The sequence below is a fragment of the Perissodus microlepis genome, chromosome 22 (genome assembly GCF_051167445.1).
Source record: "Perissodus microlepis isolate ML-2025 ecotype Zambia chromosome 22, ASM5116744v1, whole genome shotgun sequence".
In the NCBI taxonomy this organism is placed as follows: domain Eukaryota; kingdom Metazoa; phylum Chordata; class Actinopteri; order Cichliformes; family Cichlidae; genus Perissodus; species Perissodus microlepis.
This window is the reverse complement of record NC_140481.1, coordinates 7,553,930-7,578,492: the sequence shown is the minus strand read 5'-3', so window position 1 is coordinate 7,578,492 and position 24,563 is coordinate 7,553,930. Positions and strand designations below refer to the sequence as shown.

General features: G+C 42.0%; 1 protein-coding gene across 4 annotated transcripts in view; it reads left to right on the top strand.

Moving 5' to 3' along the window:
• Positions 1-24,180, top strand: part of col22a1 (collagen, type XXII, alpha 1) — a 66,881-nt gene extending 42,701 nt beyond the window's left edge. For all 4 annotated transcript variants that reach the window (XM_084919417.1, XM_084919416.1, XM_084919418.1 and 1 more), the window contains 30 exons: positions 18-71; positions 167-220; positions 323-376; positions 797-901; positions 2,308-2,352; positions 2,870-2,947; positions 3,205-3,240; positions 3,320-3,373; positions 3,541-3,585; positions 4,673-4,699; positions 4,771-4,884; positions 5,191-5,244; positions 5,401-5,454; positions 5,531-5,584; positions 5,693-5,746; positions 5,912-5,965; positions 6,114-6,167; positions 6,277-6,330; positions 6,419-6,463; positions 8,019-8,072; positions 10,587-10,640; positions 10,807-10,860; positions 14,821-14,892; positions 15,002-15,037; positions 15,118-15,162; positions 16,277-16,456; positions 16,565-16,631; positions 16,733-16,915; positions 20,735-20,812; positions 20,895-24,180. In XM_084919417.1, the coding sequence (XP_084775543.1) occupies positions 18-71; positions 167-220; positions 323-376; positions 797-901; positions 2,308-2,352; positions 2,870-2,947; positions 3,205-3,240; positions 3,320-3,373; positions 3,541-3,585; positions 4,673-4,699; positions 4,771-4,884; positions 5,191-5,244; positions 5,401-5,454; positions 5,531-5,584; positions 5,693-5,746; positions 5,912-5,965; positions 6,114-6,167; positions 6,277-6,330; positions 6,419-6,463; positions 8,019-8,072; positions 10,587-10,640; positions 10,807-10,860; positions 14,821-14,892; positions 15,002-15,037; positions 15,118-15,162; positions 16,277-16,456; positions 16,565-16,631; positions 16,733-16,915; positions 20,735-20,812; positions 20,895-21,088 (2,106 nt within the window). In that variant the 3' untranslated portion in view covers positions 21,089-24,180. The remainder of the gene's footprint in view (positions 1-17; positions 72-166; positions 221-322; positions 377-796; positions 902-2,307; positions 2,353-2,869; positions 2,948-3,204; positions 3,241-3,319; positions 3,374-3,540; positions 3,586-4,672; positions 4,700-4,770; positions 4,885-5,190; positions 5,245-5,400; positions 5,455-5,530; positions 5,585-5,692; positions 5,747-5,911; positions 5,966-6,113; positions 6,168-6,276; positions 6,331-6,418; positions 6,464-8,018; positions 8,073-10,586; positions 10,641-10,806; positions 10,861-14,820; positions 14,893-15,001; positions 15,038-15,117; positions 15,163-16,276; positions 16,457-16,564; positions 16,632-16,732; positions 16,916-20,734; positions 20,813-20,894) is intronic.
• Positions 24,181-24,563: the final 383 nt, after the last annotated feature.

The following is a 24,563-nucleotide window of genomic DNA, read 5'->3' as shown; positions in this document are numbered from 1 at the left end:
AGCTGCTTTGCTTCCAGGGGCCAAAGGGTGAGACTGGACTCACTGGAGAGACCGGGCGTGTTGGAGACCCAGTAAGTAGTTCCATCTAACAGGATTCACTTTTTAACACCAAGCGCTACGTTTTCTATACGATAGAGGATGACGATGACCTCTGTGTTTCCTCCAGGGTCCACCTGGCGTAGCTGGCCTTCAGGGTCCCCGTGGACTACCAGGAAGTGTGGTTAGTCTTTTCTTTCTGATCATTTATGTTTGTTGCAAGTGCTTCCTATGACTTTATACTACACATTATTAAATTAAGCTAAGAATTATCTTTATGTTTTAGGGCATACCGGGAATTATTGGGCCTCCAGGTCCAACTGGACAAAGAGGAGACAAGGTCAGTCACTTATGTTTAAAATCCACGAGTGTGTTTGGTGGGTGTGATTTGACAGGATCAAGACTTTGCTGAGACTGGTATTGGCAGTGCAGAGAAACAGACTGCTGAGAAAAAGAGTGACCTTGTATGTCCTCCATCATTGTTTCAGTTTGTGAATTCATTTGAATCCTGCTGCAGCAGCTACATGTAGGAGTAGCAATTCAGAGCTCTTTGTACCCTCTCTTCAGTTTTAATATGCAGGACAAGGTGTATAATAATTATAAGACTGAGATTTAAAATAATAAATGATCATACATAGAATTGAATTTGACTTTGCCTAAATTTCTTTCAGAATCCAGAGCAACAAAAAGTATCTGAGGCATCTGCTTTGCTGACTTGAGAGACAAAAGCAGAATCTTTTTATTCCATTATTTATTTTAGGGGGAACCTGGAAAACCAGGACAACAAGGTCTCGCAGGACCACATGGAGAGCCTGGTTTGACTGGACCTCCTGGACTACCAGGGAAGGGGAAAGATGGACAAAATGTAAGGCACAGCTATGTTATTTACTGAATGTTTACCATAGTTCATCCTACAATTATAATGATATTTAAAGTCATTTAATACAATATCATATTATAGGACAGTGCCACAATTATGATTAGAATAGATCAACTTTTCTGGATTTCAGCCCTTCTGTATCACATTAAGATTTTTTCATCTCCATCACCTTGGCAGCTGTATCCATCTCTTATACTGTCAAAGGCTACACCATGGAGCCAGCTAACGCAAGTTAGAAAGAGGACAAACAAAAAACACCTAAAATTAGAGCACAGGCTCTGTGTAAGGGCTTTATTACATAGCATCCATAATATTTTTCCAATAATTCAAATAAAATGGTCAGAAGACACAAACACAGACAGGAGGTGTAGCCGACTGCCACTGGCTACACCTACCCGAGGACAAAATTAGCTCTAAAGACGTGCTTGACCGGCTTGTAAACAAGTTGTTTTCAAGGCTGAAGTTGGTATTTGAACGTTGGAGTCTGCGAAGGCTGACTCACTTTTGCAGCCAACCTCAAGTGGCCTTTAGAAGAACTGCAGTTTTAAGGAATTTTGCATAGAAATTTTATTCATTTTTCCTATTTGTTATTCCTAAGCAGTTTACCTTCAGCTGCTTTAAAGTTTGGGAGAATTATCCTAGTGAACACTGCCAAACCATATTATTTTCTCTTTTTATTTGATTATTATTTGACACTTGGCATCCTAATAATGTAAACAATCAATACATTTATACACATTTCCTGCTTTGACTTAAAATGCTGGGATCTTTTGGGATCTAATCCTGTAAATTTGCACAGTATTTACCAGCACAGCATGACTTTGTTGTACTGACCAGCACCAGAAAAGCAATATTAGACATGATATTATGAAGTCTATCTGCATTTTAACAACATAAATGTATGTTTATCGAGGTTAGGATTACCTCTCCCGTGTGACTGTGTCTCAGAACAGTCTTTTGTATTTCCACGTGTTCTGCTGGTAAACATCTCCTTGCCTGTTGAACCGCAGCGTAATATGAGCACTTGTATGAGGCAGAAAACAAGCCTGAGTAGGCACATTTTGTGCTGCAGCTCAACATGAGTCTTCATCATTTTTCACCGTGATCCAAACATGTGGCCGTCCTGCTGACGGGGCAGAGCAAACAGGAAGGACATTGTTAAGACATATAACATTAAAACAGCAGAGGGGCACAACGGATTTGCCTCACAGCAGTTTTCACTCCCCTTTTTTTCTTTTTACTTCTTTTACAGCTGCCAGGTGCGGCCCTGAGGCCTCGATACAGTCACGTGCATGAAGAATAGGAGCTCTTTGTGGACCATAAATGATTTATTCAAAGATGTTTAATTGCAGTATTTTGGTTAATAACCAATTTTATTTGTGGTATTACAGGGAGACCCGGGGCCACAGGGAATCCAAGGACCCCCAGGGCTGAAGGTAATGTCATTTCAGAAGTTTGTAAAGAGTTTTCTAGGTCTCCTCAGCTGCTCCGGTTTATCATGCACAGGTGCTCTTTTGTTGATGTGGAAAAACATTCTTTTTTTTTAGTTGTTGTTGCCCGAATGAGGAAAAAAACAATTCATCTTTGTAGAAAGCAGCAAAAGCAATTCCCGTGTCCACTGCTCTGTGACCGTCGCTCTGATTATGACTGCCTCTTTGTTGTGAAGAGCTTGATGTGAAAGTTTCAGCATGTGTGAGGCTGGGAAGGGGCATTTGGTGGATTTATGGTGTCAAACTGCTCACCCTCATCACTGAGATGTTTTCTCTTCTGACTACAGAAATGTCAGCCTGAGATTGTATTTGTTTTATTCATTTTTTTCCCCAATCACTCAGAAAAAACTGAGTTGTATTTCTGGGTTCGGCAATCATTGCTGAATGCAGTACGCCAGAACCTTGGCTAAACATACTGGCAGCTGGAGGGTGAAATAAATTTAGCTTTTTCTTTTCGTCCCAGGGTCAACCAGGGTCAAGAGGAGAACCTGGGTTACCAGGGGACAGGGGTCCTGCAGGAGAAGGCAAAGTAGGACAAACGGTACGTACACCACGCCACAGTGATCCTTTTGACCTTCAGATCACTGGTAACCCATCTAAGTTAGCGACAGAGTCTTGTTAATGCCCATCGTATTTTTTTTTTATTTTTTTTCTCTGCTTGGAAGCACCAAAGATAAACTCTAATGCCAAAATATGTAACACTTTACTGGAAATGTAACATCTCATCGTCTAGATCCTGAAGATTTACAATGTTGCTTTAACGTTAGCCACAAATTTCACCATGACTCTTGTTTACAGGGACCTCCAGGACAAACTGGACCATCTGGACCTGCGGTGAATATTTACTGAAGCATTTTTTAAATAACTCCATGCTATTATTGTATCGTCTTTAACATGCATTTCTGGGTTTAAGGGTTTGAGGGGTCCACCAGGTGTCGCTGGTCCTCAAGGCCCAGCAGGTCACAATGTAAGTCCAACACTGAAATATTTACTCATAAATAAGTTCATTTATGCTTCACTTGTCTTGACTTGTATAACTCTCTGCAGTGAACCACAGTTTTGGTGGATGCTGATGCATGCCTGTGATCTTCAGCTGATAGAAAATGTAATATGTGGCTTTTTCTCCAAATGTAGGGTCTGCCAGGAAGGCCAGGAGAAAAGGGCTCACCAGGAGAGCCTGTAAGTACACACAGCTAGAGAACAACAGGCTACATCAGAGCTTCTGTTTCTCCAGCTGTTTGCTTTAGTGCATGCATTAAATATAAAGCGGGATATGAGAACACTTTGTCCTGTCACTATCACTAGGATCATGTGAGTTATCAGAGCAATTTTTACCAAATTGTTTGGACTTGTTGGTCACAGCTTTTTTTCATGAAAAGGTTCTAAAAAGGCCTAAGCTTAGCAGCTAAATATGTTTCTCAGACTTTAACATGAAAGAAAATAGACATAAAATGAGAGCAATATTGGAGAGAGACTAAATGAATACTCAGATTGCTGTTTGAGCATGCTCGGGAGTTTGGAACTACATGCAGTGTCCTTTGGGCTTTTCTATGGGGGTTTCAAAGTAAGTACAAAGCATCAGGCCTGTTGCTCGTCGGTCTGAAACCTTGGTTTGCATCCAGCTCTTGTTTGATGGCCGCACGCTGACTGCAGTGACTGATTGTGGGGGTGTCGCTGACACCCCCACAATCAGTGGTGTAGGTGTAGCTGTACAGCAAGGATGAGGGAACTTAGTCATTGAGAAGGGGCTCAGAGTAGTTTGGGTGGTTTGGGCATCTTATGTGTCCTCTCTGCCTTGACGTCACCTCAGTATCTTACCAGAAGACCTGGAGGCCATGACCTGGGCTCCTCTGCTTAGACTGCCACCCCCACGACCTGGACCCAAATAACTGGCAGGAAACAGATGCACGGCTGAATGGATGTTGCTTTGTGTTTGCTGAATGATCAGTTGCTAACATGTTCATCCTTCCAACTTTATAAGGCTATAATTTATTTTTGTTAAAGATTAAAGTCAACCTTAGAGTCTCACTAATGTAAATGGTCAGCTTCTGGCTGCAGCTTGGGGAAATGGGAATAAAACTCTGAAATCTAGTTTTAAAGTTGAGGTTGGAAATCTTGAGAGTCCACTAGAACGCAGCATTCAATTTGGAGCAAGATGTTTATATTCTATATATATGTGATACTTTTTTGGACACAATTTTGGCTTGTGCACAGAACCCTTGATGTTACTTTGTTTCCATTAACTCATTTATTTTCTGTCTCCCAGGGAAAAGCCCCAGACTTTGACCCAAAGGTAAGAAGCCATTATTTGATATGATTTGATATGTGGATCATTTGATGACAGCGTGTCTGTGCCATCTTTAGGAGTTTTGCTCAGACTGCCCTGCAGGACCACCGGGACCACCTGGACTCCCAGGAATCCCAGGAGATAAAGGACAACAGGGACCTCCTGGGAAAAATGGAGAAGATGGATACCAAGTGGGTCAAAGTTATTAACATGTCATAATTAAAGTGAATGACCTCACTTCACTTCTCTTGCCTAAAGTCTATTATAATGTAACAGCACGTATTTAAGCACATTTTATAAAGTGTGTGTTTGCTGCCCTGTGTGAGCCATGAGGTCTGAGCCTCGCCATCCGTCACAGCAGGTGACGGATGGCGAGTCTCTGTCTGCATCATTAGCTCGGCCTCCTCTGGGGCGTAGCGGTGAACGATTAGCAACCAGCGACGGTGCTCGCCACTGTTGGCTCGGACAGTGACTGATGGTCTGCTGTGTCACTGCAGGGCCCGCCAGGACTAGCCGGACCTCCAGGGGCCCCCGGAGCCGATGGAGGAAAGGCATGTTTGCTCACTTACTGCCAAACTTATTAGCTGCTTCCATCAGTTTTGTTTTGTTTTTTTACATCATTCAGATGTTAGGGAGATATTTTGAACTTTATTTTCTCAAGCCTAAAGTTTTTCCAACCAAATGCTTTTCTCTTTTTGTCACCACAGGGTGTAAAAGGTGATCGAGGACCTGCTGGAAACCCCGGAGACAAAGGGGACAAGGTGTGTTTTTCCACTGTGACAAACATCCAATGCAAAGTCTTCAGCTCGATTTTAATGACCATTATCTGTTTAATAGGGTCACCCGGGGCCTCCTGGTCATCCAGGTCCTCCTGGATTAATGGGTACACCTGTAAGTCGATGTTTCAGCCTTGTTTACAACATTGTCAGAATACGGGAGCTTTAAAAAAAAAAAAACAGTGAATATTGACCTCCACTGACATCGTCTCTTCCTCTTCAGGGTAACGATGGGTTGCCTGGGCCTGCGGGCCCCCCAGGACCCCCTGGAGAAAAGGTCAGTTAGCACCCTGTGTACTTTCTGCTCAGAGAACCCATTACCCATGTGTCATTATTGTACAACCCGCTTCCCTCTAGCGTGTAGGTCACCGTCCTGTGCCGTAATAATGGCTATTAATCATTTCTTTTTTGTTGGTGACCCGTTTTTGTTTGTTTTCACCAGGGCAAAGAGGGTCTCAAAGGAATCCAGGGACCACCAGGGCTTCCTGGCTTGATAGTAAGAAAAATCATGAGAACGTAAAGCATCATGAATATGCAGTTCCTGCTGGATGCTGTGATTATTTTAGGCAGCAATATAAAACCATAAGTGGGCCTTTGGGTCTTTGACGTTGCAGACCCTAAATAATTGTTTTCCTTTATCACAGGGGCAGCCTGGCAAAATGGGAAAAGATGGCAGACCAGGTGAACCAGGAGAACCTGTAAGTTGATGGAAATGACCCACAGAGCATAAAACGTTTGAACACTAACTGGAAGATATTGTCTATATTTATTTATACACATTTGCTCACTCAAGGTGTTTCCTTTCAGGGCAAACAAGGTGAAACTGGACCCCCAGGAAACTCAGGGCTCAGGGGACTCCCTGTAAGTAGCCAGCAGTAGATCTGATAGAAGAACCTGGTGATATGCAAATTGCTGTGACTGATTCGCTGCACCTTCTCTTTCTAACCAGGGCTTTAAAGGCCACAGAGGAGAACCTGGAGCTCCAGGAACTAAGGTTGGTTTGCTTTTAATGTATTTGAGCAGAGAGGTGCGCTGTTAAACAAGAATAATATGTTAGAGACATTACAAGAGAAAGAGAAGGAGTTATAGGTCAGTGTTAATGAATGGTCAGGTACAAAGACTGAAATCATAATGATTAAAAAGCAGCCAATGACCAAAGGAAAACTTTAAAATACCAGTTTAAAGACATCTGGCTTTTGAGAGCAACACATAGAGACATGATGGATAATTCTGAAGACATTTTTCATTTTCTCTATAGCTGTTTATTATCTTTTCCACTTAACTGAATAAATGACACATGAAACGTAAGGAAGTTGATAACCACCATTGAATACTGTCGCCTACTGAGGTTTTAAGGTTTCTTTCAGCCAGTTACCACAAAGAAACGCTGGCTATCTTGAGCTTGCCTGGTAGTCTAACCCTCAGTTTAACTAAAACATAGCTATTTTTCCTTTTTCATGCAGTATCAGACTCCTAAAGCAAAGTAAAATAACCCACCGCATTACAGACTTTATCAACTATTGTAATGCCACGACTAAAGAATACAAATACTGAGAGATTCCAGCAACAAGAAGGGACACAGTTTCTCCTTTTACTTCACAAGGCCGCGCATAAACAGCTGACCTTAAAAATGCAAGCTAAAACCAGAGATTCTGGCAGTGCAAAAAAGCAGAAAATCTGCACCAGTGCAGTTTTATTTATGTTTTGTGACAGCATTTTTTTTCCTGAAGAGGTGTGCAGTTTCCCAGACAGCGTGATGGGTCCTGAAACAACTACCCAAAATAATCTTGGTGTCTGTGCAGACTTGCTGCATTCATATTACCCTCAAGAAAAACCAAGTAAAACATGCAAATATAATCAGTGATGGTGCAACAAAGGACAACAAATGTAGCCGCGAGTGTCGTCGTTGGTGGCTTTGAAAAGTGCTGCACCGTCACTTTCTCAACTGCTCACAAATGCATGCAGTGTGAAACTGGCGAGGAGTGTTACTTAGTCTCCGGCTCAACAGCCTTACTCACAGCAGGGGTGCAGGGTATAGCACACAGCCACGTTCGCTGTTTAGCTCGCCGCACTGCACCGTCACCTCATATCTGACACCAGCCCAGAGGCTCACCTTTTTTTTTTTTTTAAACACCTGTTTTAATAGAGACTCATTGCACCTGCTGCTTTCTTCTGGATTCTGTCAAAGCCCCGTGACCAATAGCATGGCTCATTACAGACAAGTCTGAGTGAGTCACAGCGAGGCAGGCAGCCTCCTCGCCCTGCAGCCACTCTGCAGACAGCTTATTAGAGGAATTGTTGCCGTAGACACGAGACTTACCCTTCATTGTCACTTCCATGTAAATTAAACTCAATCTTAAAATTGAAAGTTTACAAGTGCAGAATGTCTCAGCGTAGTCTGGAAGCATCATATAGATTCTTACAGGAAGCTGTCTGGTCTGCAGTGTTGTGTTATTCTTATAAGCAGCAAAGGTTACATTATGAGTCATCGTAATGTAACCTTCATATCCTCTCTTTGTTTAGTTGATGTTTTTTGTTATGTGGCACAGGGAGAAGATGGAAAGCCGGGATCACCTGGACGTGACGGTAAAGCTGGGAAAGAGGTACGTGGTGGGTTTTATCAAATTTCGCTTCCTTCCTGTCTACTTTAAGTGCTTAATACATTTATTACAGAACTACTCAGGCTAAGGTTTATCACACAGCTGCCCTAAACTAACAGTAGTGGGAATTAGCAACCAGTATGTGCAGGTTTTTAACTTTAACATTATCGTTTAGGAGTTTTCTAGGAATTTTCAAATGTACTGTTTTACAAAAAAACCCCAAAATATTATTATTATTTGACGCCAATAATTTGCCAATTAATTTACTTGCATTCCTAAACTGAACATTTTTTAGTGAATGAATGTTATGCTTGATTAATTTCTGAGTGCTGACTCAAACTCGGGTGTGAAGATGTAAATTCAGTTACTCTCCTAATAAATAACTGTCACACAGCTGTGTGGCAGGTCGTGTGGGACACAGTTGCAGAAATCAGAGACAAAGAATAAACTAAAAGACAGTTTTATTGCCGTCCTAAAGCTCAATAATTCACAAACTTAAACAAAGAAGAAGCTGCGAAAAACGTGGAACTCGAGGAAGATGCTGCGAGAGGAGAGGATGTGACAAAGGGTAGTGGAGGACAGAGACAGTAAATACATAGGAAGGTAATTAAGAAAGTGGAGACAGCTGGGGAAGAACAAATCAGGAATAACAAGACAGGGGAAGCAAAACTGAACACAACACACAAGCATCAAAAGGAAAACATAGTGATTCCAGAAAAATCAAAACCCAGGGATCATGACAATAACAATATAACTCTTAGTTTTAAACACGTTTGACAGATTTCTTCTTGTTTTTATGACGCTCTAATTCATTTATTAAGCACTGTACAGAAAGGGGCACCACAAGGAAAAATGCAGCTTTTATTATATTCAGTTTTCAGCCCTTATGGCGCACCGAGGAACAGACAATACCTTTAAAGGAAATAAATGTACACATGAAAAAACCCCAAATAAACCCTGATAATGCCTCGACTGCAGCTCTCTGATATCCCCCCTGCTGTAAACATTTGTCACCCCCTTCGAAATCCTCCAGCACCTTCTGTCTTAGTCGCTGAGCTCTTGACGGTGATCATGAATGTTGTCTGGAAGCAGATGTATTGATTGAGGGAATGCAGATAATAAAAAAGTTTCTTCCTGGCACACCATCACCGGCATCTTTAATCATGTCTTTTATAACGACTGCGGCCAAGTCGTGGCAGTGCCGTTTTTATCTTTTGACACTGTGTGGGAGTTGTTTAGTTTAGTTGTTTTTTTTTGGGGGGGGGGGGTTTCTCTCTTCGTCAAAGTGAAAACTCGCACATACACTCAGAAACTGCAGGATTGTTATGCCCCCATTTTTCTTGTGGCACGATGTGCAGGAGGACTTCACAAAAACCTCTTTCACCAAGCTGATCCTCTGGCTGTGAGGCAATGAGACAGAATGTTCTCACAGCTCACGTCTCCTGAAGTAAGAATATATTTTTCACCTACAACAACAAGAATTCCCATTTAACAGCCTCCTACAGCAGAGGCTGCGGTCCAGTAAGGCAATGCTACGTAAGGAGATCAAATTAGCTCTTTGCATGTTTCTTTCGCTATTGAGCAACACAGTCAACTGAGTGCAGCTCACAAATGAATGACCTGATGCTACACGTGATGCTACTTGAATCTGGAAAGCATGCTTCAGTGTAAGAACTGGTGTTTACACCTGCGGTTCTTTGGCTACAACGTGGCGATGCAGCGTGGTTTTTCCCATCAAACGCAGGCTCTGCAGGCGGATGCTAAAAGAGGCTGAGGAAGCTTTTTTCTAAATGAATTCTGAGCCTGCTTTATTATAAACCGCTCTGCATAAATCAGAGGCCTGTAACGGCCGACTTGTCCAACAGGCAAGAAAACGGCAACAATATTTCTGTGAGCAGTAGATACTGTGGTATCCACACTATCAGAGTCTGATTAATCTCCACTCTCTGCTCAGATTCAGGCAAATGCTGCACAAAGTAATTTTGTTGACCCGTACTGCTAAAGCAACACAAGAGTTTCTCAAAGTCAGTCACCTGATCTCAACCCAACAAAGCACGTTTTTCAGTTACTGAAGACCAAACTGAAGGCAAAAGACCCACAAACAGGCAACAACTGAATGTGGCTGTAGTAAAGTCCTGGCAGAGCATCTCAAAAAACGAAATCCAGCATTTGGTGATGTCCATGTGTTATAGAGGAGCCAGTGACACCTTATAGAATGGACCTAAATCTCTGGCACTGTTCACCTTTGATCACTCACTTGCGCTGATATCAACTGCTTTAGCCATGTTGGGGACCAATCAGAGCTTTTTTAAAAAAAAAAAAAAAAAAAATTGGTATAAACAGCTGTAAATTGTAAATGTTAAACAGCTGTAGTGATGAAAAGATGCCGCTCACTCCAGAAAGGAGGGTTTTGCACTGATGCTAATATTTAGCATCTGGCCCCCATTTTGGCCTGAAGATGCGATAAAATTCATTCAACCAGTTTGAATGCAGGGTACTAATGTTGTCTTCTTACAGGGTCTTCGGGGACCTCCAGGGCTAGAAGGACTTTTAGGCCCAAGAGGAGAGCCGGTGAGTCATTTTCAGTCACTGGCATGGCTGTCTGATGCAGAGAAGAGACAGCACGGTGTCACGCTGACAGATAGGGACATAAAGTGGCACTCAAGCTGTTTCTCTCACTGCCCTTCCTCATCAGTTTTTTTTCCATTATATCTTGTTTTTTTAACTTGTATCCCAGGGCAAGCCGGGTGAACCGGGACCGTCAGGAAAATCAGGTCTCCCCGGAACACCGGTGAGTTTCCTCTTCCTGTTCTGCAAAATCTTTGCATTCAGTTTTACTGTTTTTTCACCTTTGATGTAAGAAGCACGTATCCCTAATTTAACTCTGTGACAAGCACCCAGAGAATGAATGAGCTGAAGCAGTATTTTCAGTGATAGCAGAACAGGCGTACATGAAACTGAAGGCAAGAGGAGACTTTTTGAAGAAATGAGCTGTCAGATTTTGATGGAACATCAATGTTGCTCTGACTGGGGAGGGAACATCACTTTCCCCTGAGTGAGGAAGGGAGTTGGCCGGGTTGCTGCTAGTTGGAGAAAAGAAACCCTCACAGTCAAGTGAATCAGGTGATCGTCATTTTCTAGAAGACTCATCTAGTAATTGTTTTTTGACGCGCACCCACAGAGACACGCCTAAGCTGAGTCTCTGGTGACAAAAGGTCTGAATTGTCTGATGATGCAGAATGCAACCAAGGTTATTGGAAGGTTTTGCACAGAGTGCCTGATATCAGGGGGAAAACAACTCTGGCTCACAAGGTTTCCTTCAGGGATGATTTTACAGTGAAAATGTGAGTGTGTGAGGATTTGGAGAAAAGCCAGCAGTGAGAAAGCTATTGGTTAAAGAATTGGTTCACATTTACATTTTGAGTCTGTCAGGAAACAATATTCAAATGAGCACTTGAACGCTAAACAGGTTTCATTTGCTGTAATTATCAGTCCTGTTCAAACTGGCCATTAAAGGATCCCTTTCTAAACTGCTTTGAACATAATTGACTGTAATCAGAATCTACATTCAGAGTTCACTTGAAGCAGTTGTGAGGGTTAAGCATCTTACCAAGTGGATATCAGAGTTAAATGAATTCCCTTTGCATATTTTCCTGAACTGTGTTTCCAGGCTCAGTTGCAGCAGAGACTCAGTCTAAGCTCATCACAGAGTAGCTAGTAACCTTTATTAGTTGTTTAAGCTTAAAACTTTCATTCTGATTAATCTTAAAAGTAGAGACAGTGTCCGTCATTCCAACCATGTGCAGTGGTGCAGTACACAGTAAAATGAGATGACATTCCTACACAACCATGGTGCTACATATGACAAATAACAGACAACCAACACAGGACTGCATAAAGTGCAATGTGCAAAAATTGCAACTCTTCCCCCTCCAAAAAAAACAACAACAAAAAAACAAAGGAAGTGCAACACTACATAGAAGACAACGATGTGGACCCAAGACAGTGCAATAGAAATGTGCAAAAAGAAACTTGGTGTATGAAGGTGTGTGTGTGTGTGTGTGTATGTGTGTGTGTGTGTGTGTGTGTGTGTGTGTGTGTATGAGATTGTGCAGCTAAGTGCTCAGTAGTGACAATTTGGAGCTGGTTCTGTGAAAGGGAGACCCTTCAGCTTTCAGGCCTGTCCTCTCTGGAACGTGCTCCCAGTTTGGGAGCTGGTTTCACGGAAGAAGGGTCTGAAAGCTGAAGGCTCTCCATCCCATTCTGCTCTTAAATTATCTAGGAATCAGAAGTAACGCAGGAGTCTGAGAGCGAAGTGCTCTATTAGGGTGATATGGCACCATGTGGTCTTAAAGATAAGATGGAGCCTGATTATTCAGGGCCTTGTAAGTGAGGAGAAATTTTTAATTTTAATTTATCAGGGAGCCAAAGAAGAGAAGCCAGTATGAGAGAAACATGCTCTCTCTTTCTAGTCCCTGTCAGTACTCTCGCTGCAGCATTTTGCATCAACTGAAGGCTTTTCAGAGAGCTCTTAGGGTGAGCTGATAATAATGAATTACAATATTCCATCTTAGAAGTAATGAATACATGAACTAGTTTTCTAGCATCACTCAGACAGGATGTTTCTAATTTTAGAGACGTTGCACGAATGGAAGAAAGCAGTCCTGCATATTTGTTTGATATGTGCATCGAAGGACATATCCTGGCAAAAATGACCCCAAGATTCCTCACAGTGTTACTGGAGATAGATGTAGCCATCATGATGTCCCCCATTAGTTTCTTGGTGATGGTTTTATTGCCATAATATGAACAATACTTCTTGCTTTGTAAGAGAAGCCTTGTATGTAGAATTGGTCCCAGCATCTGCCCTTATGGAAAAGAAATAGTAAAAACATATATGATTTACTCATGAAAGTGGCCACTTTCTCATTACTTTCATATAGTTTTTTAGTAAGTATACAAAACATACAAGTTTCATTATATAATTTTTCAAGGGATCTTATATGTGTTTTCACTCTTGTATGCTTTTCATACAAGTTTCATACAAGACAGATAAAAACTTTATAAGATTTATATATATCTTTTCCATATGGGTGTCCTTGTTGCTACAGTAACACTAGGAAGAGCAGATGTTGGAGACTGCACTACAACCAAAGTTAATGCAACAGTGTGCAAGTCACCTTTGATGTGGTTACTTAGAAGATGGCGACCAGTCTGCAACAACTCAGTTAGTTGCTGTGACCATTATTGTTAGTAAATCTTCACTAATCTGTCTGTGAGTGATTGCAGTCAATCCGAGTCAGAGCAAACCTCCGTGTGCCAAACCTATTCAAACTCCTTGTGACTGAAAGTGATTACGTAGAGGTTCAATGTGCAATGTGTTCCCAAAAGCAAAACCCAGCCACCAAAGTTATGCACAAACACTAGCAAGCTAGTGTTAGCCGATAACCTCTGTTAACCTCTGTGCACTGAACCTCTGAACCTTATAGGCTGCAGACACACAGAGCCACTAATAGTCTGTGCAAAACACAATGAGTTCCTCAAAAGGCACCAACTACACAAAGATGTTTCAGAGTTCCTTGAGTCAAATTAGCTGAAGTGAAGCCCAATGGACAACCATCAGCATCAGTCAGAGAGACCATTCCTCTAACTCTAAGGCAGCTTTGTAAGTCATATTTCACATAGAAGTACTCTGCCCTTTTTTATACGTGGGTTTTAAATACACTTAGTAGGACCTGAGAGCCCAAACAGGAGAGAGCATGCTGAGCGTGGTCAGAGGTGAAACGCTGGTGTTAAATTACTCCTTAATATCAGGTGTAATAGTAAATCATCATGGTTGATATAAAACACCTCGCAGCAGTGACATTTTTAAATGCCGTATCATTAGTATGATAAATAAACCTTTATTTGAGGGTAAATAAATCCTGAAGCAAACTGTTTATTGTAAAGCAGTGTCACATTATTGGAAATGCCACAGCTAAACGTAGAGTTAGTAACGTCAGAGTATTGAGGAAAAGGCTGAAATATGCAGAGCGTTTGTTTAGTGATTCGTGCTGAAATCAAATCAGCTTATGTGTCGGTATTATGTGCAACGAGAATGTTAATAAGCTGTGGGAAGGAATAGCAGGACCTGTGCACCAACCTGTGGGCTGAAGGATGGTATCTTTGGAGGTGGACTAAATGTTGCTAACTGGAGGGCAGACGATATGCAGGAAGTTATCAGAGGAGTCGATGATATCAGTCAGCAGAGGAAGCAGATCAACAGGAGCAGCCCGGGGGAGGGAAGAGGGCAGCAACCAGAATGCAGAAAGGTTACAGAGGGAGATGGAGAGTGATTTCAGTGGATGGCGAAGGAGATGTTCAGAGGAAGGGTCAGATATCGACCAAAATGGTATCAGATGTCAGATTTACCACGCAAAGAAAAGGAAGGGGTGCAGTGAGTGGAGAGGAGCAGAGGTGATAGAGAAGCACATCAAAGATTTAAAATACAGCATTTTTTTAAAGAAAGTGTAGATAAAATGGGCATTAATACGTTTCTCCACTCTGTGGATGCTTTAACCAGCTTGTCTTTGAGCCCACGCGCTGGTTAGAAAATATGAATTTTAATGTTTTCAAGCCACAATATTTATGAAAATTTCATCCAGAGCTCTGCTGCATGCTGAGCAGGAAATGCAGCTAAATCTGCAGTAATGATGCAACCCTGCTCATCTACAGTGTGCCATGTGACAAACATGTCTCTGCTGTCCTACAGGGTCTCAGGGGAGACAAGGGCGAGCCGGGCAATCCAGGATTACCAGGCTTCAGTGGACCTAAAGGCCCCACGGTGACTGCAAGATTATTTATTTATATATTCATGTTTTGATGTAAAGATTAATCGCAGCTCGCAAATACGAGCAGCTGTGGGTAATAATAGCTTTTATTTTGATTTCCAGGGTCCGCCCGGTCCAATTGGCCCAGAAGGAAAACAGGTAAGACTTTCCAAAAGAGAACTGATGACGTATCATCTTTATATCCACACTAACATTTACTTGTCTGTGGTATTTTGTAGGGTGTGCCGGGCAGAGCTGGTGATCGCGGTATCAAAGGAGAGAAGGTGAGCAGCGCTAGGAGTGTAAACCAAATCAATTTTGCTGACCACTTTCGACATACACACTTACACATTATAGCAGCGTGTGACAATTACTGATGTGCCACAGGATTTTGAGTCAACTAGACAAAAATGCTAGAAATGAATTTATACATTTCCCCCCAAAATCCTTTAAAGAAACTTAAAATAAAGAAATAAGGGGGAAACTAATGACTTTATTCTGCTGAGCACACTATAATCGCATAGAAAACATGCCTGTGTGGGCCCAGTGTGTGGGTGTGTATGAACTGTGGGGCTGTAAATGCAGGGCAAACCCACACTGCCCACACGTGGACCATAGCATTTTTGCCTTTTTATGTCCACATTGTCGGCTTGCTGATAAACAGCCCTATTGGCTTACCTGTTGGCTAACCCATACAGACCCTGCCAACATTTTACTCCACCACAGTTTTCTATGGGCAGTCTACAGTGAGGTTGCCCATAGAAAAGCCATACAGGGCTCTGTAAGGGCAAATTTGCTATGGGCTCTATGTGGGCGCATTAGCATCTCTCAGCTGTCACTGATGCTAACATGGTGCCACACTTTAAAACAAATCTGACACAGACAGCAAGAACATTGGAGTGTGTTAAAGTGTGCGATAAGAGGATGGAGGCGTGGTGTCTGCACTATTTTATTAAAAAAATGCAGGTGTCATGATACGTAGGTCTACATGCTGTTAGATCAAAACCACCAATAACGTGTGAAATGGCATTTGAGCTCTTATGTGCAGATATGAATAGAAGTGTGTTTTATTATTTTGTCTTGCTTTTGATGTGCCTTGGACACAAAAATTGATTCAGTTTGTAACAGAAGATCGTTCTCAGTGAAGTGAGTGGTCAGAATCTAAAAGTAACAGCTACACTAAAAACAGCACTGATTGTGTGAGGAAGTGATCTTAACGAAGAGATCAGACAAATCTGAATTAGTTTTGGGTATTTTTGTTTTTTTAAATATGCACACTTCATATATAATGTCAACCATCTTAAAAAACACTAACTTTTGCCCAGCTGCCTTGCTGGTTACTTTGGGATCATGTTCTTCGAGGCTAAACATTTACAAACATAGTGACATCTGTTCCAGGGAGATCCAGGTACAAAGGGAGATAAAGGGCAGTCAGGAGAGCCAGGTATGCCGGGAAACCCTGGTCCCCCTGGCAGGAAGGGCCACACGGGGATGATGGGCATGTCAGGACCACAAGGAGAAATCGGAGCCCCAGGGCCACAAGGACCTTCAGGAAACCCTGGCCTTCCAGGGCCCAGGGTGAGTCATAAACCCAGCTGAAATAGACTCTGAAACAATATCGGCCCTACAGCAGTATGCACAGCACCATCAGATGAGAATTTTTCATTAGCATCTCTGCTTCTCCAGGGAGAGTCAGTGTCACTGGAACAGATGAGGCGGCTCATCCAGGAGGAGCTGGCAAAACAGCTGGATGGTGAGGCGTTCTTCTGGTACCCTTTGAGATATTTGTTCATTTGGGTTCAATGAGAATAACCTTGTTAGATATATTACGCTAACTTTTCTTTCTGCTTCCAGCCAAATTAGCTTATCTCATGGCTCAGATGCAGCCAGCACATGTGAAAAGCACAGCGGGCCGCCCCGGACCTCCGGGCCCTCCGGGTAAAGATGGCAGCTCTGGACGCCCTGGGCCCCCTGGAGAACCTGGGATGCCCGGACAGAATGGAGGAGAAGGACCCAGGGGACCCATGGGCCCTAAGGGTAGGACAAGATTCAGAGAAATGTTTTTTGGTTTGGTTTGCTGCTATTGGTTTGCTTATGATCATCGGATCATTGTTGTTTAGTTGTTTCCAAAACAAACACCCAAAATAAACCCAAAAGTATTGCGGTTCTCAACATTGTGATGAATTCCATAACGTGTTTAAAGTTAGCGACAGGCATACTTTTAAATTTCTAAATAAAGCGCTTCTATAATACTGAATTAGCATTAAAATTAGCATTTTAGCATTCCAAACACATCCCTGACTAAATTACTCTAAATGACGACACTAGCATGTTTTAGTATTTCCTGCCTGACTTATCAGACCACACACAAAATGTGTATCAACCAGCGACTTTATATAAAAGATGGACGGAGCTTCCAGTTGTGAGTGCACAGTGTAAATTTTGTTAACACCTGCTGTGCCGCATAGTGGCTGGCCATCTTGCGTTTCCTCTCAGTTTCTATTACAGTTTGTGCATAAAACATTTTTGTGCATACTATATTTTAACACATTTTAATCATATCAAAACAACAAATCAGGAATACAAAAATGTGGCCAATATTTTGTGATATTTTACATTTTTATCCCCAAACGAACTCAAACACTGGAGTTTATCGCGTGAGCGTAGGCTGTGAGATCGCTGTTTACGTCTCAATCCCAGGTTTGGAGTTTCCACAACTATTTACCTTGGACGAGTCTGTCAAACCTTGTGAAATATGAGTCGATGAGTCGGTGAAGCTCACTTCTGTCCGATGACATGATGCTGAGGGGAGCTCTTGCTGTTTTTGCTGCTGCTAGCACGAGTTACTGACGCTTTCTTTGAAGTGGATCTACAGTTGACAGACGCTTGGTGAATAAACTCTCATATGGTGTAAAAGTGTGAGTTAGCTGGCGTAATGTTAGCTTATAACCAGATTAGCATCAGTCTCGGACATTGTCTCCTGCCCCATGCATGAAGCTGTTGGAGAACTGGTGCTGCATCATGGGTGCACAAAGGAGCATTGCTGCAGGTCCTTCCTCCCAGCCGCTGTTAGACTTTTTAACCATCACTGCTCCCAACAAAAGCAATACGATGTTTATATTCTAGTTGTTTATATCACTGCTGTTATTTGCACATTTTTTCTATTTTCTGTTTTTAATCATTTTTAAAAACTTAATAACTGAACAGTTTTTGTCTCCAATGAGGGACAATAAAGGATATTTCTATTCTATTCTGTTGTATCCTGGCAGGTGTTTAGCCAGCTGGTGAGGTAGATGAAGAAGAGGAGGTGGAGATATATAGTTTAAAACAGTTATTAGTAATATCTAGATATTTAGAATGTCAGATAATAATTCTTTTGAGGTACACAGAGTTAGACCTGCTGTAACGTGGGTTGTATTTAGTGGTTGAGAGGAGGCTGCAGTCAAAAACTCCCGATGACACTGGTACTAGGAATTCCACAGTGCTTGTCCTTTAATAAACACACTCTTCACCAACCTTACAAGGCCCGGTTGAACGGCTGCAGTCTTGTCATACACAAAGCGAGCAGTGTTCATACAACCCGTAATGTTACTTTGAGTTAGGGAGGTAAAGATATGAGCTCCATCTCAGTCTATACGTCCATGTGCAAGCATGTTTCTCCCACACCGTACAGAGGGCAGTGACACATACTAGTGACATCACTAAACATTAACTTGGGTTGTCTTAAAGAGACACAGTTGTGACTGTTACACTGTTTCTACATTCTTCTCTGTAGAGCTTCTTTCAGTGTGTCAGAGGAGAAAGAAGTCAAACTCCTGCATGGGGCTAAACTACGGGAAGATAACAGAACAAATGGGAATGAAATAAAAACTTAAAGTGAGAAATGGATGGATTATGTAGTGTGGGATTTTTTTTTAAAAAAATCCTTTTTTGTGCTTGTTAAGTCACTGATGAGGTCCAGAGAGATTTCATGTCAGAGACTGAGAGAGAGTGCAACAGTGGTGGTTGAGTTGAGACTTCGTCCTGTCTGCGTTTGTGCGCCTCACACCAGCTGCTCCTGTAAACTTTCATCTTAGGGCTCCCTGAGACAAAAGTTGTGCATGCCGTCTTCACAGCAGCTGTTTCAACATGACATTATCAGGTAACCACAGGTGTAACACGAATTCTGACCCTGCTCCTTTTACACGAGCTAGTGTCCCTGTGGCCTTCATAGTGGCCTTCTTTCCTGCCTGTGACGGCGTAAACAGGACATAGTTAATCCGATCAATTCTGCCTGCGTTCACCCTGCTGTGCCATGTCAAAATGTCTCCTGAGAAAGAGAAAAAAGAAAGAAACTGACGGGTTTGTAGACGCTAAATGCCTGAATCACTGCGTGCATCCTGTTTAAAATTAATGGTATACAAGCCCGAGTGGATTTTTTTTTTTATCTACTGAGGTCATTGAAGTCATTCCATAGCCGATGCAGTACTGTCATAAACTAGCAGACTGGCTGTAATATAGAGTCAGTATGCTGTTTGATCCTGTGGGAGCTGATCAGCTTTTTTCGTTCTTCAAAGCAGCTTTTGGTTTAGTTGTCAAACCAACATATCCATAAATTTAAACCTGGGAGCAGAGTCCTGTACGATGAAGCGAGTTCAGCATGCCCAGCGTATCGTTCCGTTAGCTAATTCACAATTACAATCAGGAAAAAGGTCGCACGAAACTGGTGATCAACTTGTAACGCAGCAGCAAAATCATCTGACCAATCATGAATATGGAAAGTGTGCTGGAAACAGAGTAGCTGATGTTTACAAAGTAAGATAAACCTGTAATATTAGGTGGAAAAAGAGTTAAATACACATTACAGACTTGAACGTAACACAGCTGCTGCAGACAAAGCAGTGGTGAGAGTGTAGGAGGAAAAGAGCTGGAGTAGTTTAGTTTTGAAAGCACTATATGAATCTGTGAGGGCCTTAAATGTTTTGGACAGTAAGACTGGAGAAGAGCTACTGTATTAATAAAGTTCAGCTTATTTGAAGCCAGGAAAGAAAGTTGGCAAAATGCATGTTTCATTAAACTAAAGGTAAATGTGCGTAAGACAGCTCTGGTGGGATTTCAGTCTGAGAGCGAAGAAGAAATATCAGAAGAGAATTCAAACACAGGTTTAGACTTTGACTATATGTGACTAGGCAGAAAGCCGTGGTCACACAAATTAAAAATTTATATTCTCTTTTGGAAAACAATTCAATTCAATTTTATTTATACAGCACCAAATCACAACAACAGTCGTCTCAAGGTGCAGAGAGAAACCCCTCAATCATGTCAGAATCAGAGTCAGAATATGACCCCACTGAGCAAGCACTTTGGCGACAGTGGGAAGGAAAAACTCCCTTTAAACAGGAAAAAACCTCCAGCAGAACCAGGCTCAGGGAGGGGCGGGCCATCTGGTGCCACCGGTTGGAGGTGTTTATGATCTTGTTTAATGAAGTTATTTAGTCTGTGCAATGTCTGGAAACTGTGATAAATGTCTGTTCTAGTTTGTCGTCCTTAAATGTTTCCAGTCGTAACTTGAAGAGTTTTAGTGGTTTATTCTGACAGGAGTCCCCTCCTCTTTGATTTGCTTCATTTTCACCCCTTTGATGATGCAGGCATAATGAGGACATGATGTTCACTGCAGCACCCTACCTACTTCACACAGCAGCAGCCTCTGACCATATTTCACGCTGGTTTAGACATCTAACGGCTGAAACTGAAAAAATATGTAAATGTATGAGAATCTGTGATGAATTGAGCTGCTTAATGCAGGAGAGAACCACATCCTCGCCTTAAAACTGATAAACGTTGTTCATTCTGTTTCTGTTCCTGTGTATGTGTCAGGTGAGAAAGGAGCAACGGGAGAGAAGGGAGACCCCGGGATTGGTGAAAGAGGAGAGCCAGGTCCTGCTGGACCCATAGGTAAGGATTTTACATACTCTGACTCTTAGAAGAGCTGGTCCAGTTCTAATAAGTTTCCTTAATGCTCTACTTCCGATTCCAGGCCCAGCAGGTATGCCTGGTTACGGCAAAGACGGAAGCCCAGGACAAGCCGGAGCCCAAGGAGAGCCAGGAAACCCCGGCCCCCACGGTCAGCCTGGACCTCCGGGCCCTGCTGGCCAGTGCGACCCAACCCAGTGTGCCTACTATGCCAGCCTGGCACAACGGCCCCACAACAAAAATGTGAAGGGGACTTAAAGAAGAAGAGCCAAGCAGAGTTGGGAGACCAGCTGTATTTATGAACTTAATCAAGAATCAAGAACTTTTTTTTTTTTGTTAACCTCAGTACAGACGGCTGAAGCCACAGGTGCTGCCGGTCAGATTCTATGTTTTGATTTTGGTACGACGCTCGGGATGGATGGGGATTAAGGAACGTGGGAGTTTCTTTCTGATCTATTATGGGATAAAGAGGGCAGCTAGTTTTTTTCCCTCACTTGCATGCTTCCTGTAAATATATAGGAAGATAACATGGATGGCACGGCCCGAACATCAGGAGTAAAGATCCTGCTATTCGATATTATATCATTTCATCAGTAATCATCTCAGTCAGGCGCTTCGCTGCTTGCCTCACACCGTTCTGCATCAGCCACCCTTCACAAGTTAGCATCAGGCAGCACGTGTCATTCACTGCTCACTAAGTCAGTGACTGACACAGTCGCAGTAATTACTCAGTGTCACTTTTCCGGTCATTGATTGGGAGAAAACGGTGGCAGACGGTGAGATGCAAACAGCAGTAGTGGGTTTTGTGTCGGAGGAACTTCAATCGGTTCGAGTGACGAATCATTTGCATTTCATCCACAGCAGCATGTATGTTGTTATATCGCATTTGGTTTTGGTGACACAGGGATGCAAAAACAAACGGAAAAATAAAATGCCTTTTAGAGAAATGCGCCTTTAAAATAGTGCAGTTTGTTTGGTTCATTTAGACAGGTAGGAAACAAGATTTTATTCTGGGAATAAACTGAAGGCGGCAGGAATGACCACTTTGTCACAACCCACAAATTAGCATCTCTGCAATGTCATTTCATGCTTTGGTGAGATTTGAAGGATTTCATTCCAGAAGTCTTGTTTGTATTTGTGCATGTGACATTTAAGGGTGGATATCTAGGTTTTTTTGTATTTTTGTAAGGACTTCATTTAAGTTTGCTCTTTTGACCATGAATATATGCCATGTAATGATTTGTTCCAGAAGATGAGACAGCAAACAGTGTCGCTGTTAGATTTGTGCTTTCATGTTTAATGAAGCGGCTCCGGTCACTCTCTCTGAGCTACACATAGACCTGAACAGCAAACAGCTTTGAGGAGGTGGTGTAATTGCAGCCTTTGTTCACCTTTCTTGAAAAGCAGCCTATTTCACTCCGCTTTCCCTAAACCTGTCACTTCCTCTCTGTCTCGGTGATGCTTATTAAGTGCCTGTAGCTCTGGCCTACTCTAAAACACACACTGTTCTTATTTGTACCCTGAAACCTGAAACTGGAGAGCCGATCTCTTGCATCTTGATGATCGGACTGTTGTGGTAACAGTTTGAACAATCCCTTTGTCTTATGTCCCTCACGGACCAATTAGAGTTCCTCCCAACCTCAGACACCTTGGTTATCTAGAACCAATTAAAAATAATGTTCATTTTAAAAGAACAAAGAAACTCCTTCAAATAAAGACGAACAAAAGCATCTGAATGTGAGCTTGACAGATCTTACAGTATGATCTAATGGCTGATTATACTTTGTCATTATCGCTGTCTCAGGTAACATAACACAAGATCATTTATGAAGAGAGTGAAGACAGAGCTTTGACAGCACTTAGGTTTGTGTGGTGAAGCTGACAGGAGTTTTCAGCTTGACCAATATTTCTGAGGCTGTTCTAGAGGCCGTTTTCATAAACAGTTGAGTTAAAGTTAGTCTGTCAGTTTTGGAAAATGGAAATACATCATTGTCATATTGCAAATAGAAAAATGTTTACTCCACAAGCAATCAAATATAGCTTCGCAAAATGTATCACTGCCAGAGGGGCGTTCCTAGCCTTGAAAGCTAGCAAGCAGCCAGTGTAGCTAGCCACAGAGAGAGCACGTGTTAGACAAAGCTTCCGGTCTTTGTGGGGAAAACTTGCACGTTCTTGAAAACTACCTGGCAGATGATTGGATGAACCATCTAGCACAGGCCTGTAGATGCAAACTGTAGATTATAGCCATGGTGATGCCAAGTTTGCAAAGCCTTTGTATCACTTTTAGAAATATAGCAGTGTCTTCTCAGTAACAGGGTAGGCGATTCCTCAAGGCACGCTCTGCTTTATCTTGGTTTCTTTCTATAATGCAAATTACAATATATATGTCATGTGTGCAGAAGGCTGTAAACTAGAGATTGAGACTGCACACTCATTATCAACATCTTAAAGGAGGTCATGAAGTGAGCAGTAAGGTCATTTTCTCATGGACTTTCCTTACAACTGGACCTTTTTGCAGCCATACGCTGACAAAGAATCCATGTATAAGACACTTCCACACTGGCTTCACTTTCAGATGTGGAAGCAATGTTCATTTTGATTGGTGCAGCTACAAGCACAGAGTTTAAACCCTGGCATGATTGTGGATCCTTCAATCCAGAAGTCTGACATGTTACTGTAGCTGTTGCATATGTCTGCAACATTAAACTAATTAAAAATGACTTATTTTGTCCATGGTTCTGGCAGGATTAGATATTCAGCTAGCTTGAATTTAGCTTGCATTAATACCCCAAAATGAGTCATTCAAAACTGTAGACTAAATAGCTAACTTAGAAATGCTAAGCTAACCCTGTTCCTTATTTTTGTCTCAGCTTTTACTCCACCAGTGCCTTCAGAGCAGCTCTTATAGTTAAGAGCTTCGGTACATGACAGCAATTTGACGCAATTCAAAAACATACATTTTGTGTAGAATCAACATGGCTCTATGTGACCTGCACTTTCTACCATTTCCAAATGTTCCCTATCCCATATTTGCCACTGAACGATTTGTAAATTGCAACAAACCACCTGTCTGGTGGTTTTGTAAATGGTCGTTACAGTTACATCAGCAGATGTTGCATCAGGGTTGGTGAGGGAGAGTATTTGTAATGCATAGAGGCTGTAACTTGTACTGTTATACTGCTAAATTAATCAGGATTTGATCAAATAGAATCATGTTGTAATGAATTAACTGCATTTTATTAACCCTTTCCCAAATTTTCCTGATAAATCGGTGCTAAGATATTTTAAAGTAGTAGCATATTGTAAGTATTCGAACCACACCTGTACTGTACTGTATAATAAAGACTGGAACAGATTCATTTTATAACTCTGACTTTTGCCTCGTCATTTGAAAAGCCAGTACTCGTGCTCTTTTACGTAATGCTGAAATACAAGCAGACCCATTCTGTTTCATTGAATGTTCATCTCTTTACAATGAAAATGTTTATGTTATTCATTCAAGAGCTCCAGCCCTGCTCTGTCACTAATGCATGATAATCAATTCCAAGACGGAGACATCCATCATGTTTTATGTCTAAACCTGATTATAGAAATCATGCTGCACTCTTCTCCTATACCAAGCTTCATGAACCTTGAGCATCCATTCACTTACAGTACACATCTATAAACACGATGTCTCCGAGCAACGATAACATCTGTTAGATGAAAGGGATGTCCTTGCAATGGCTCCTAT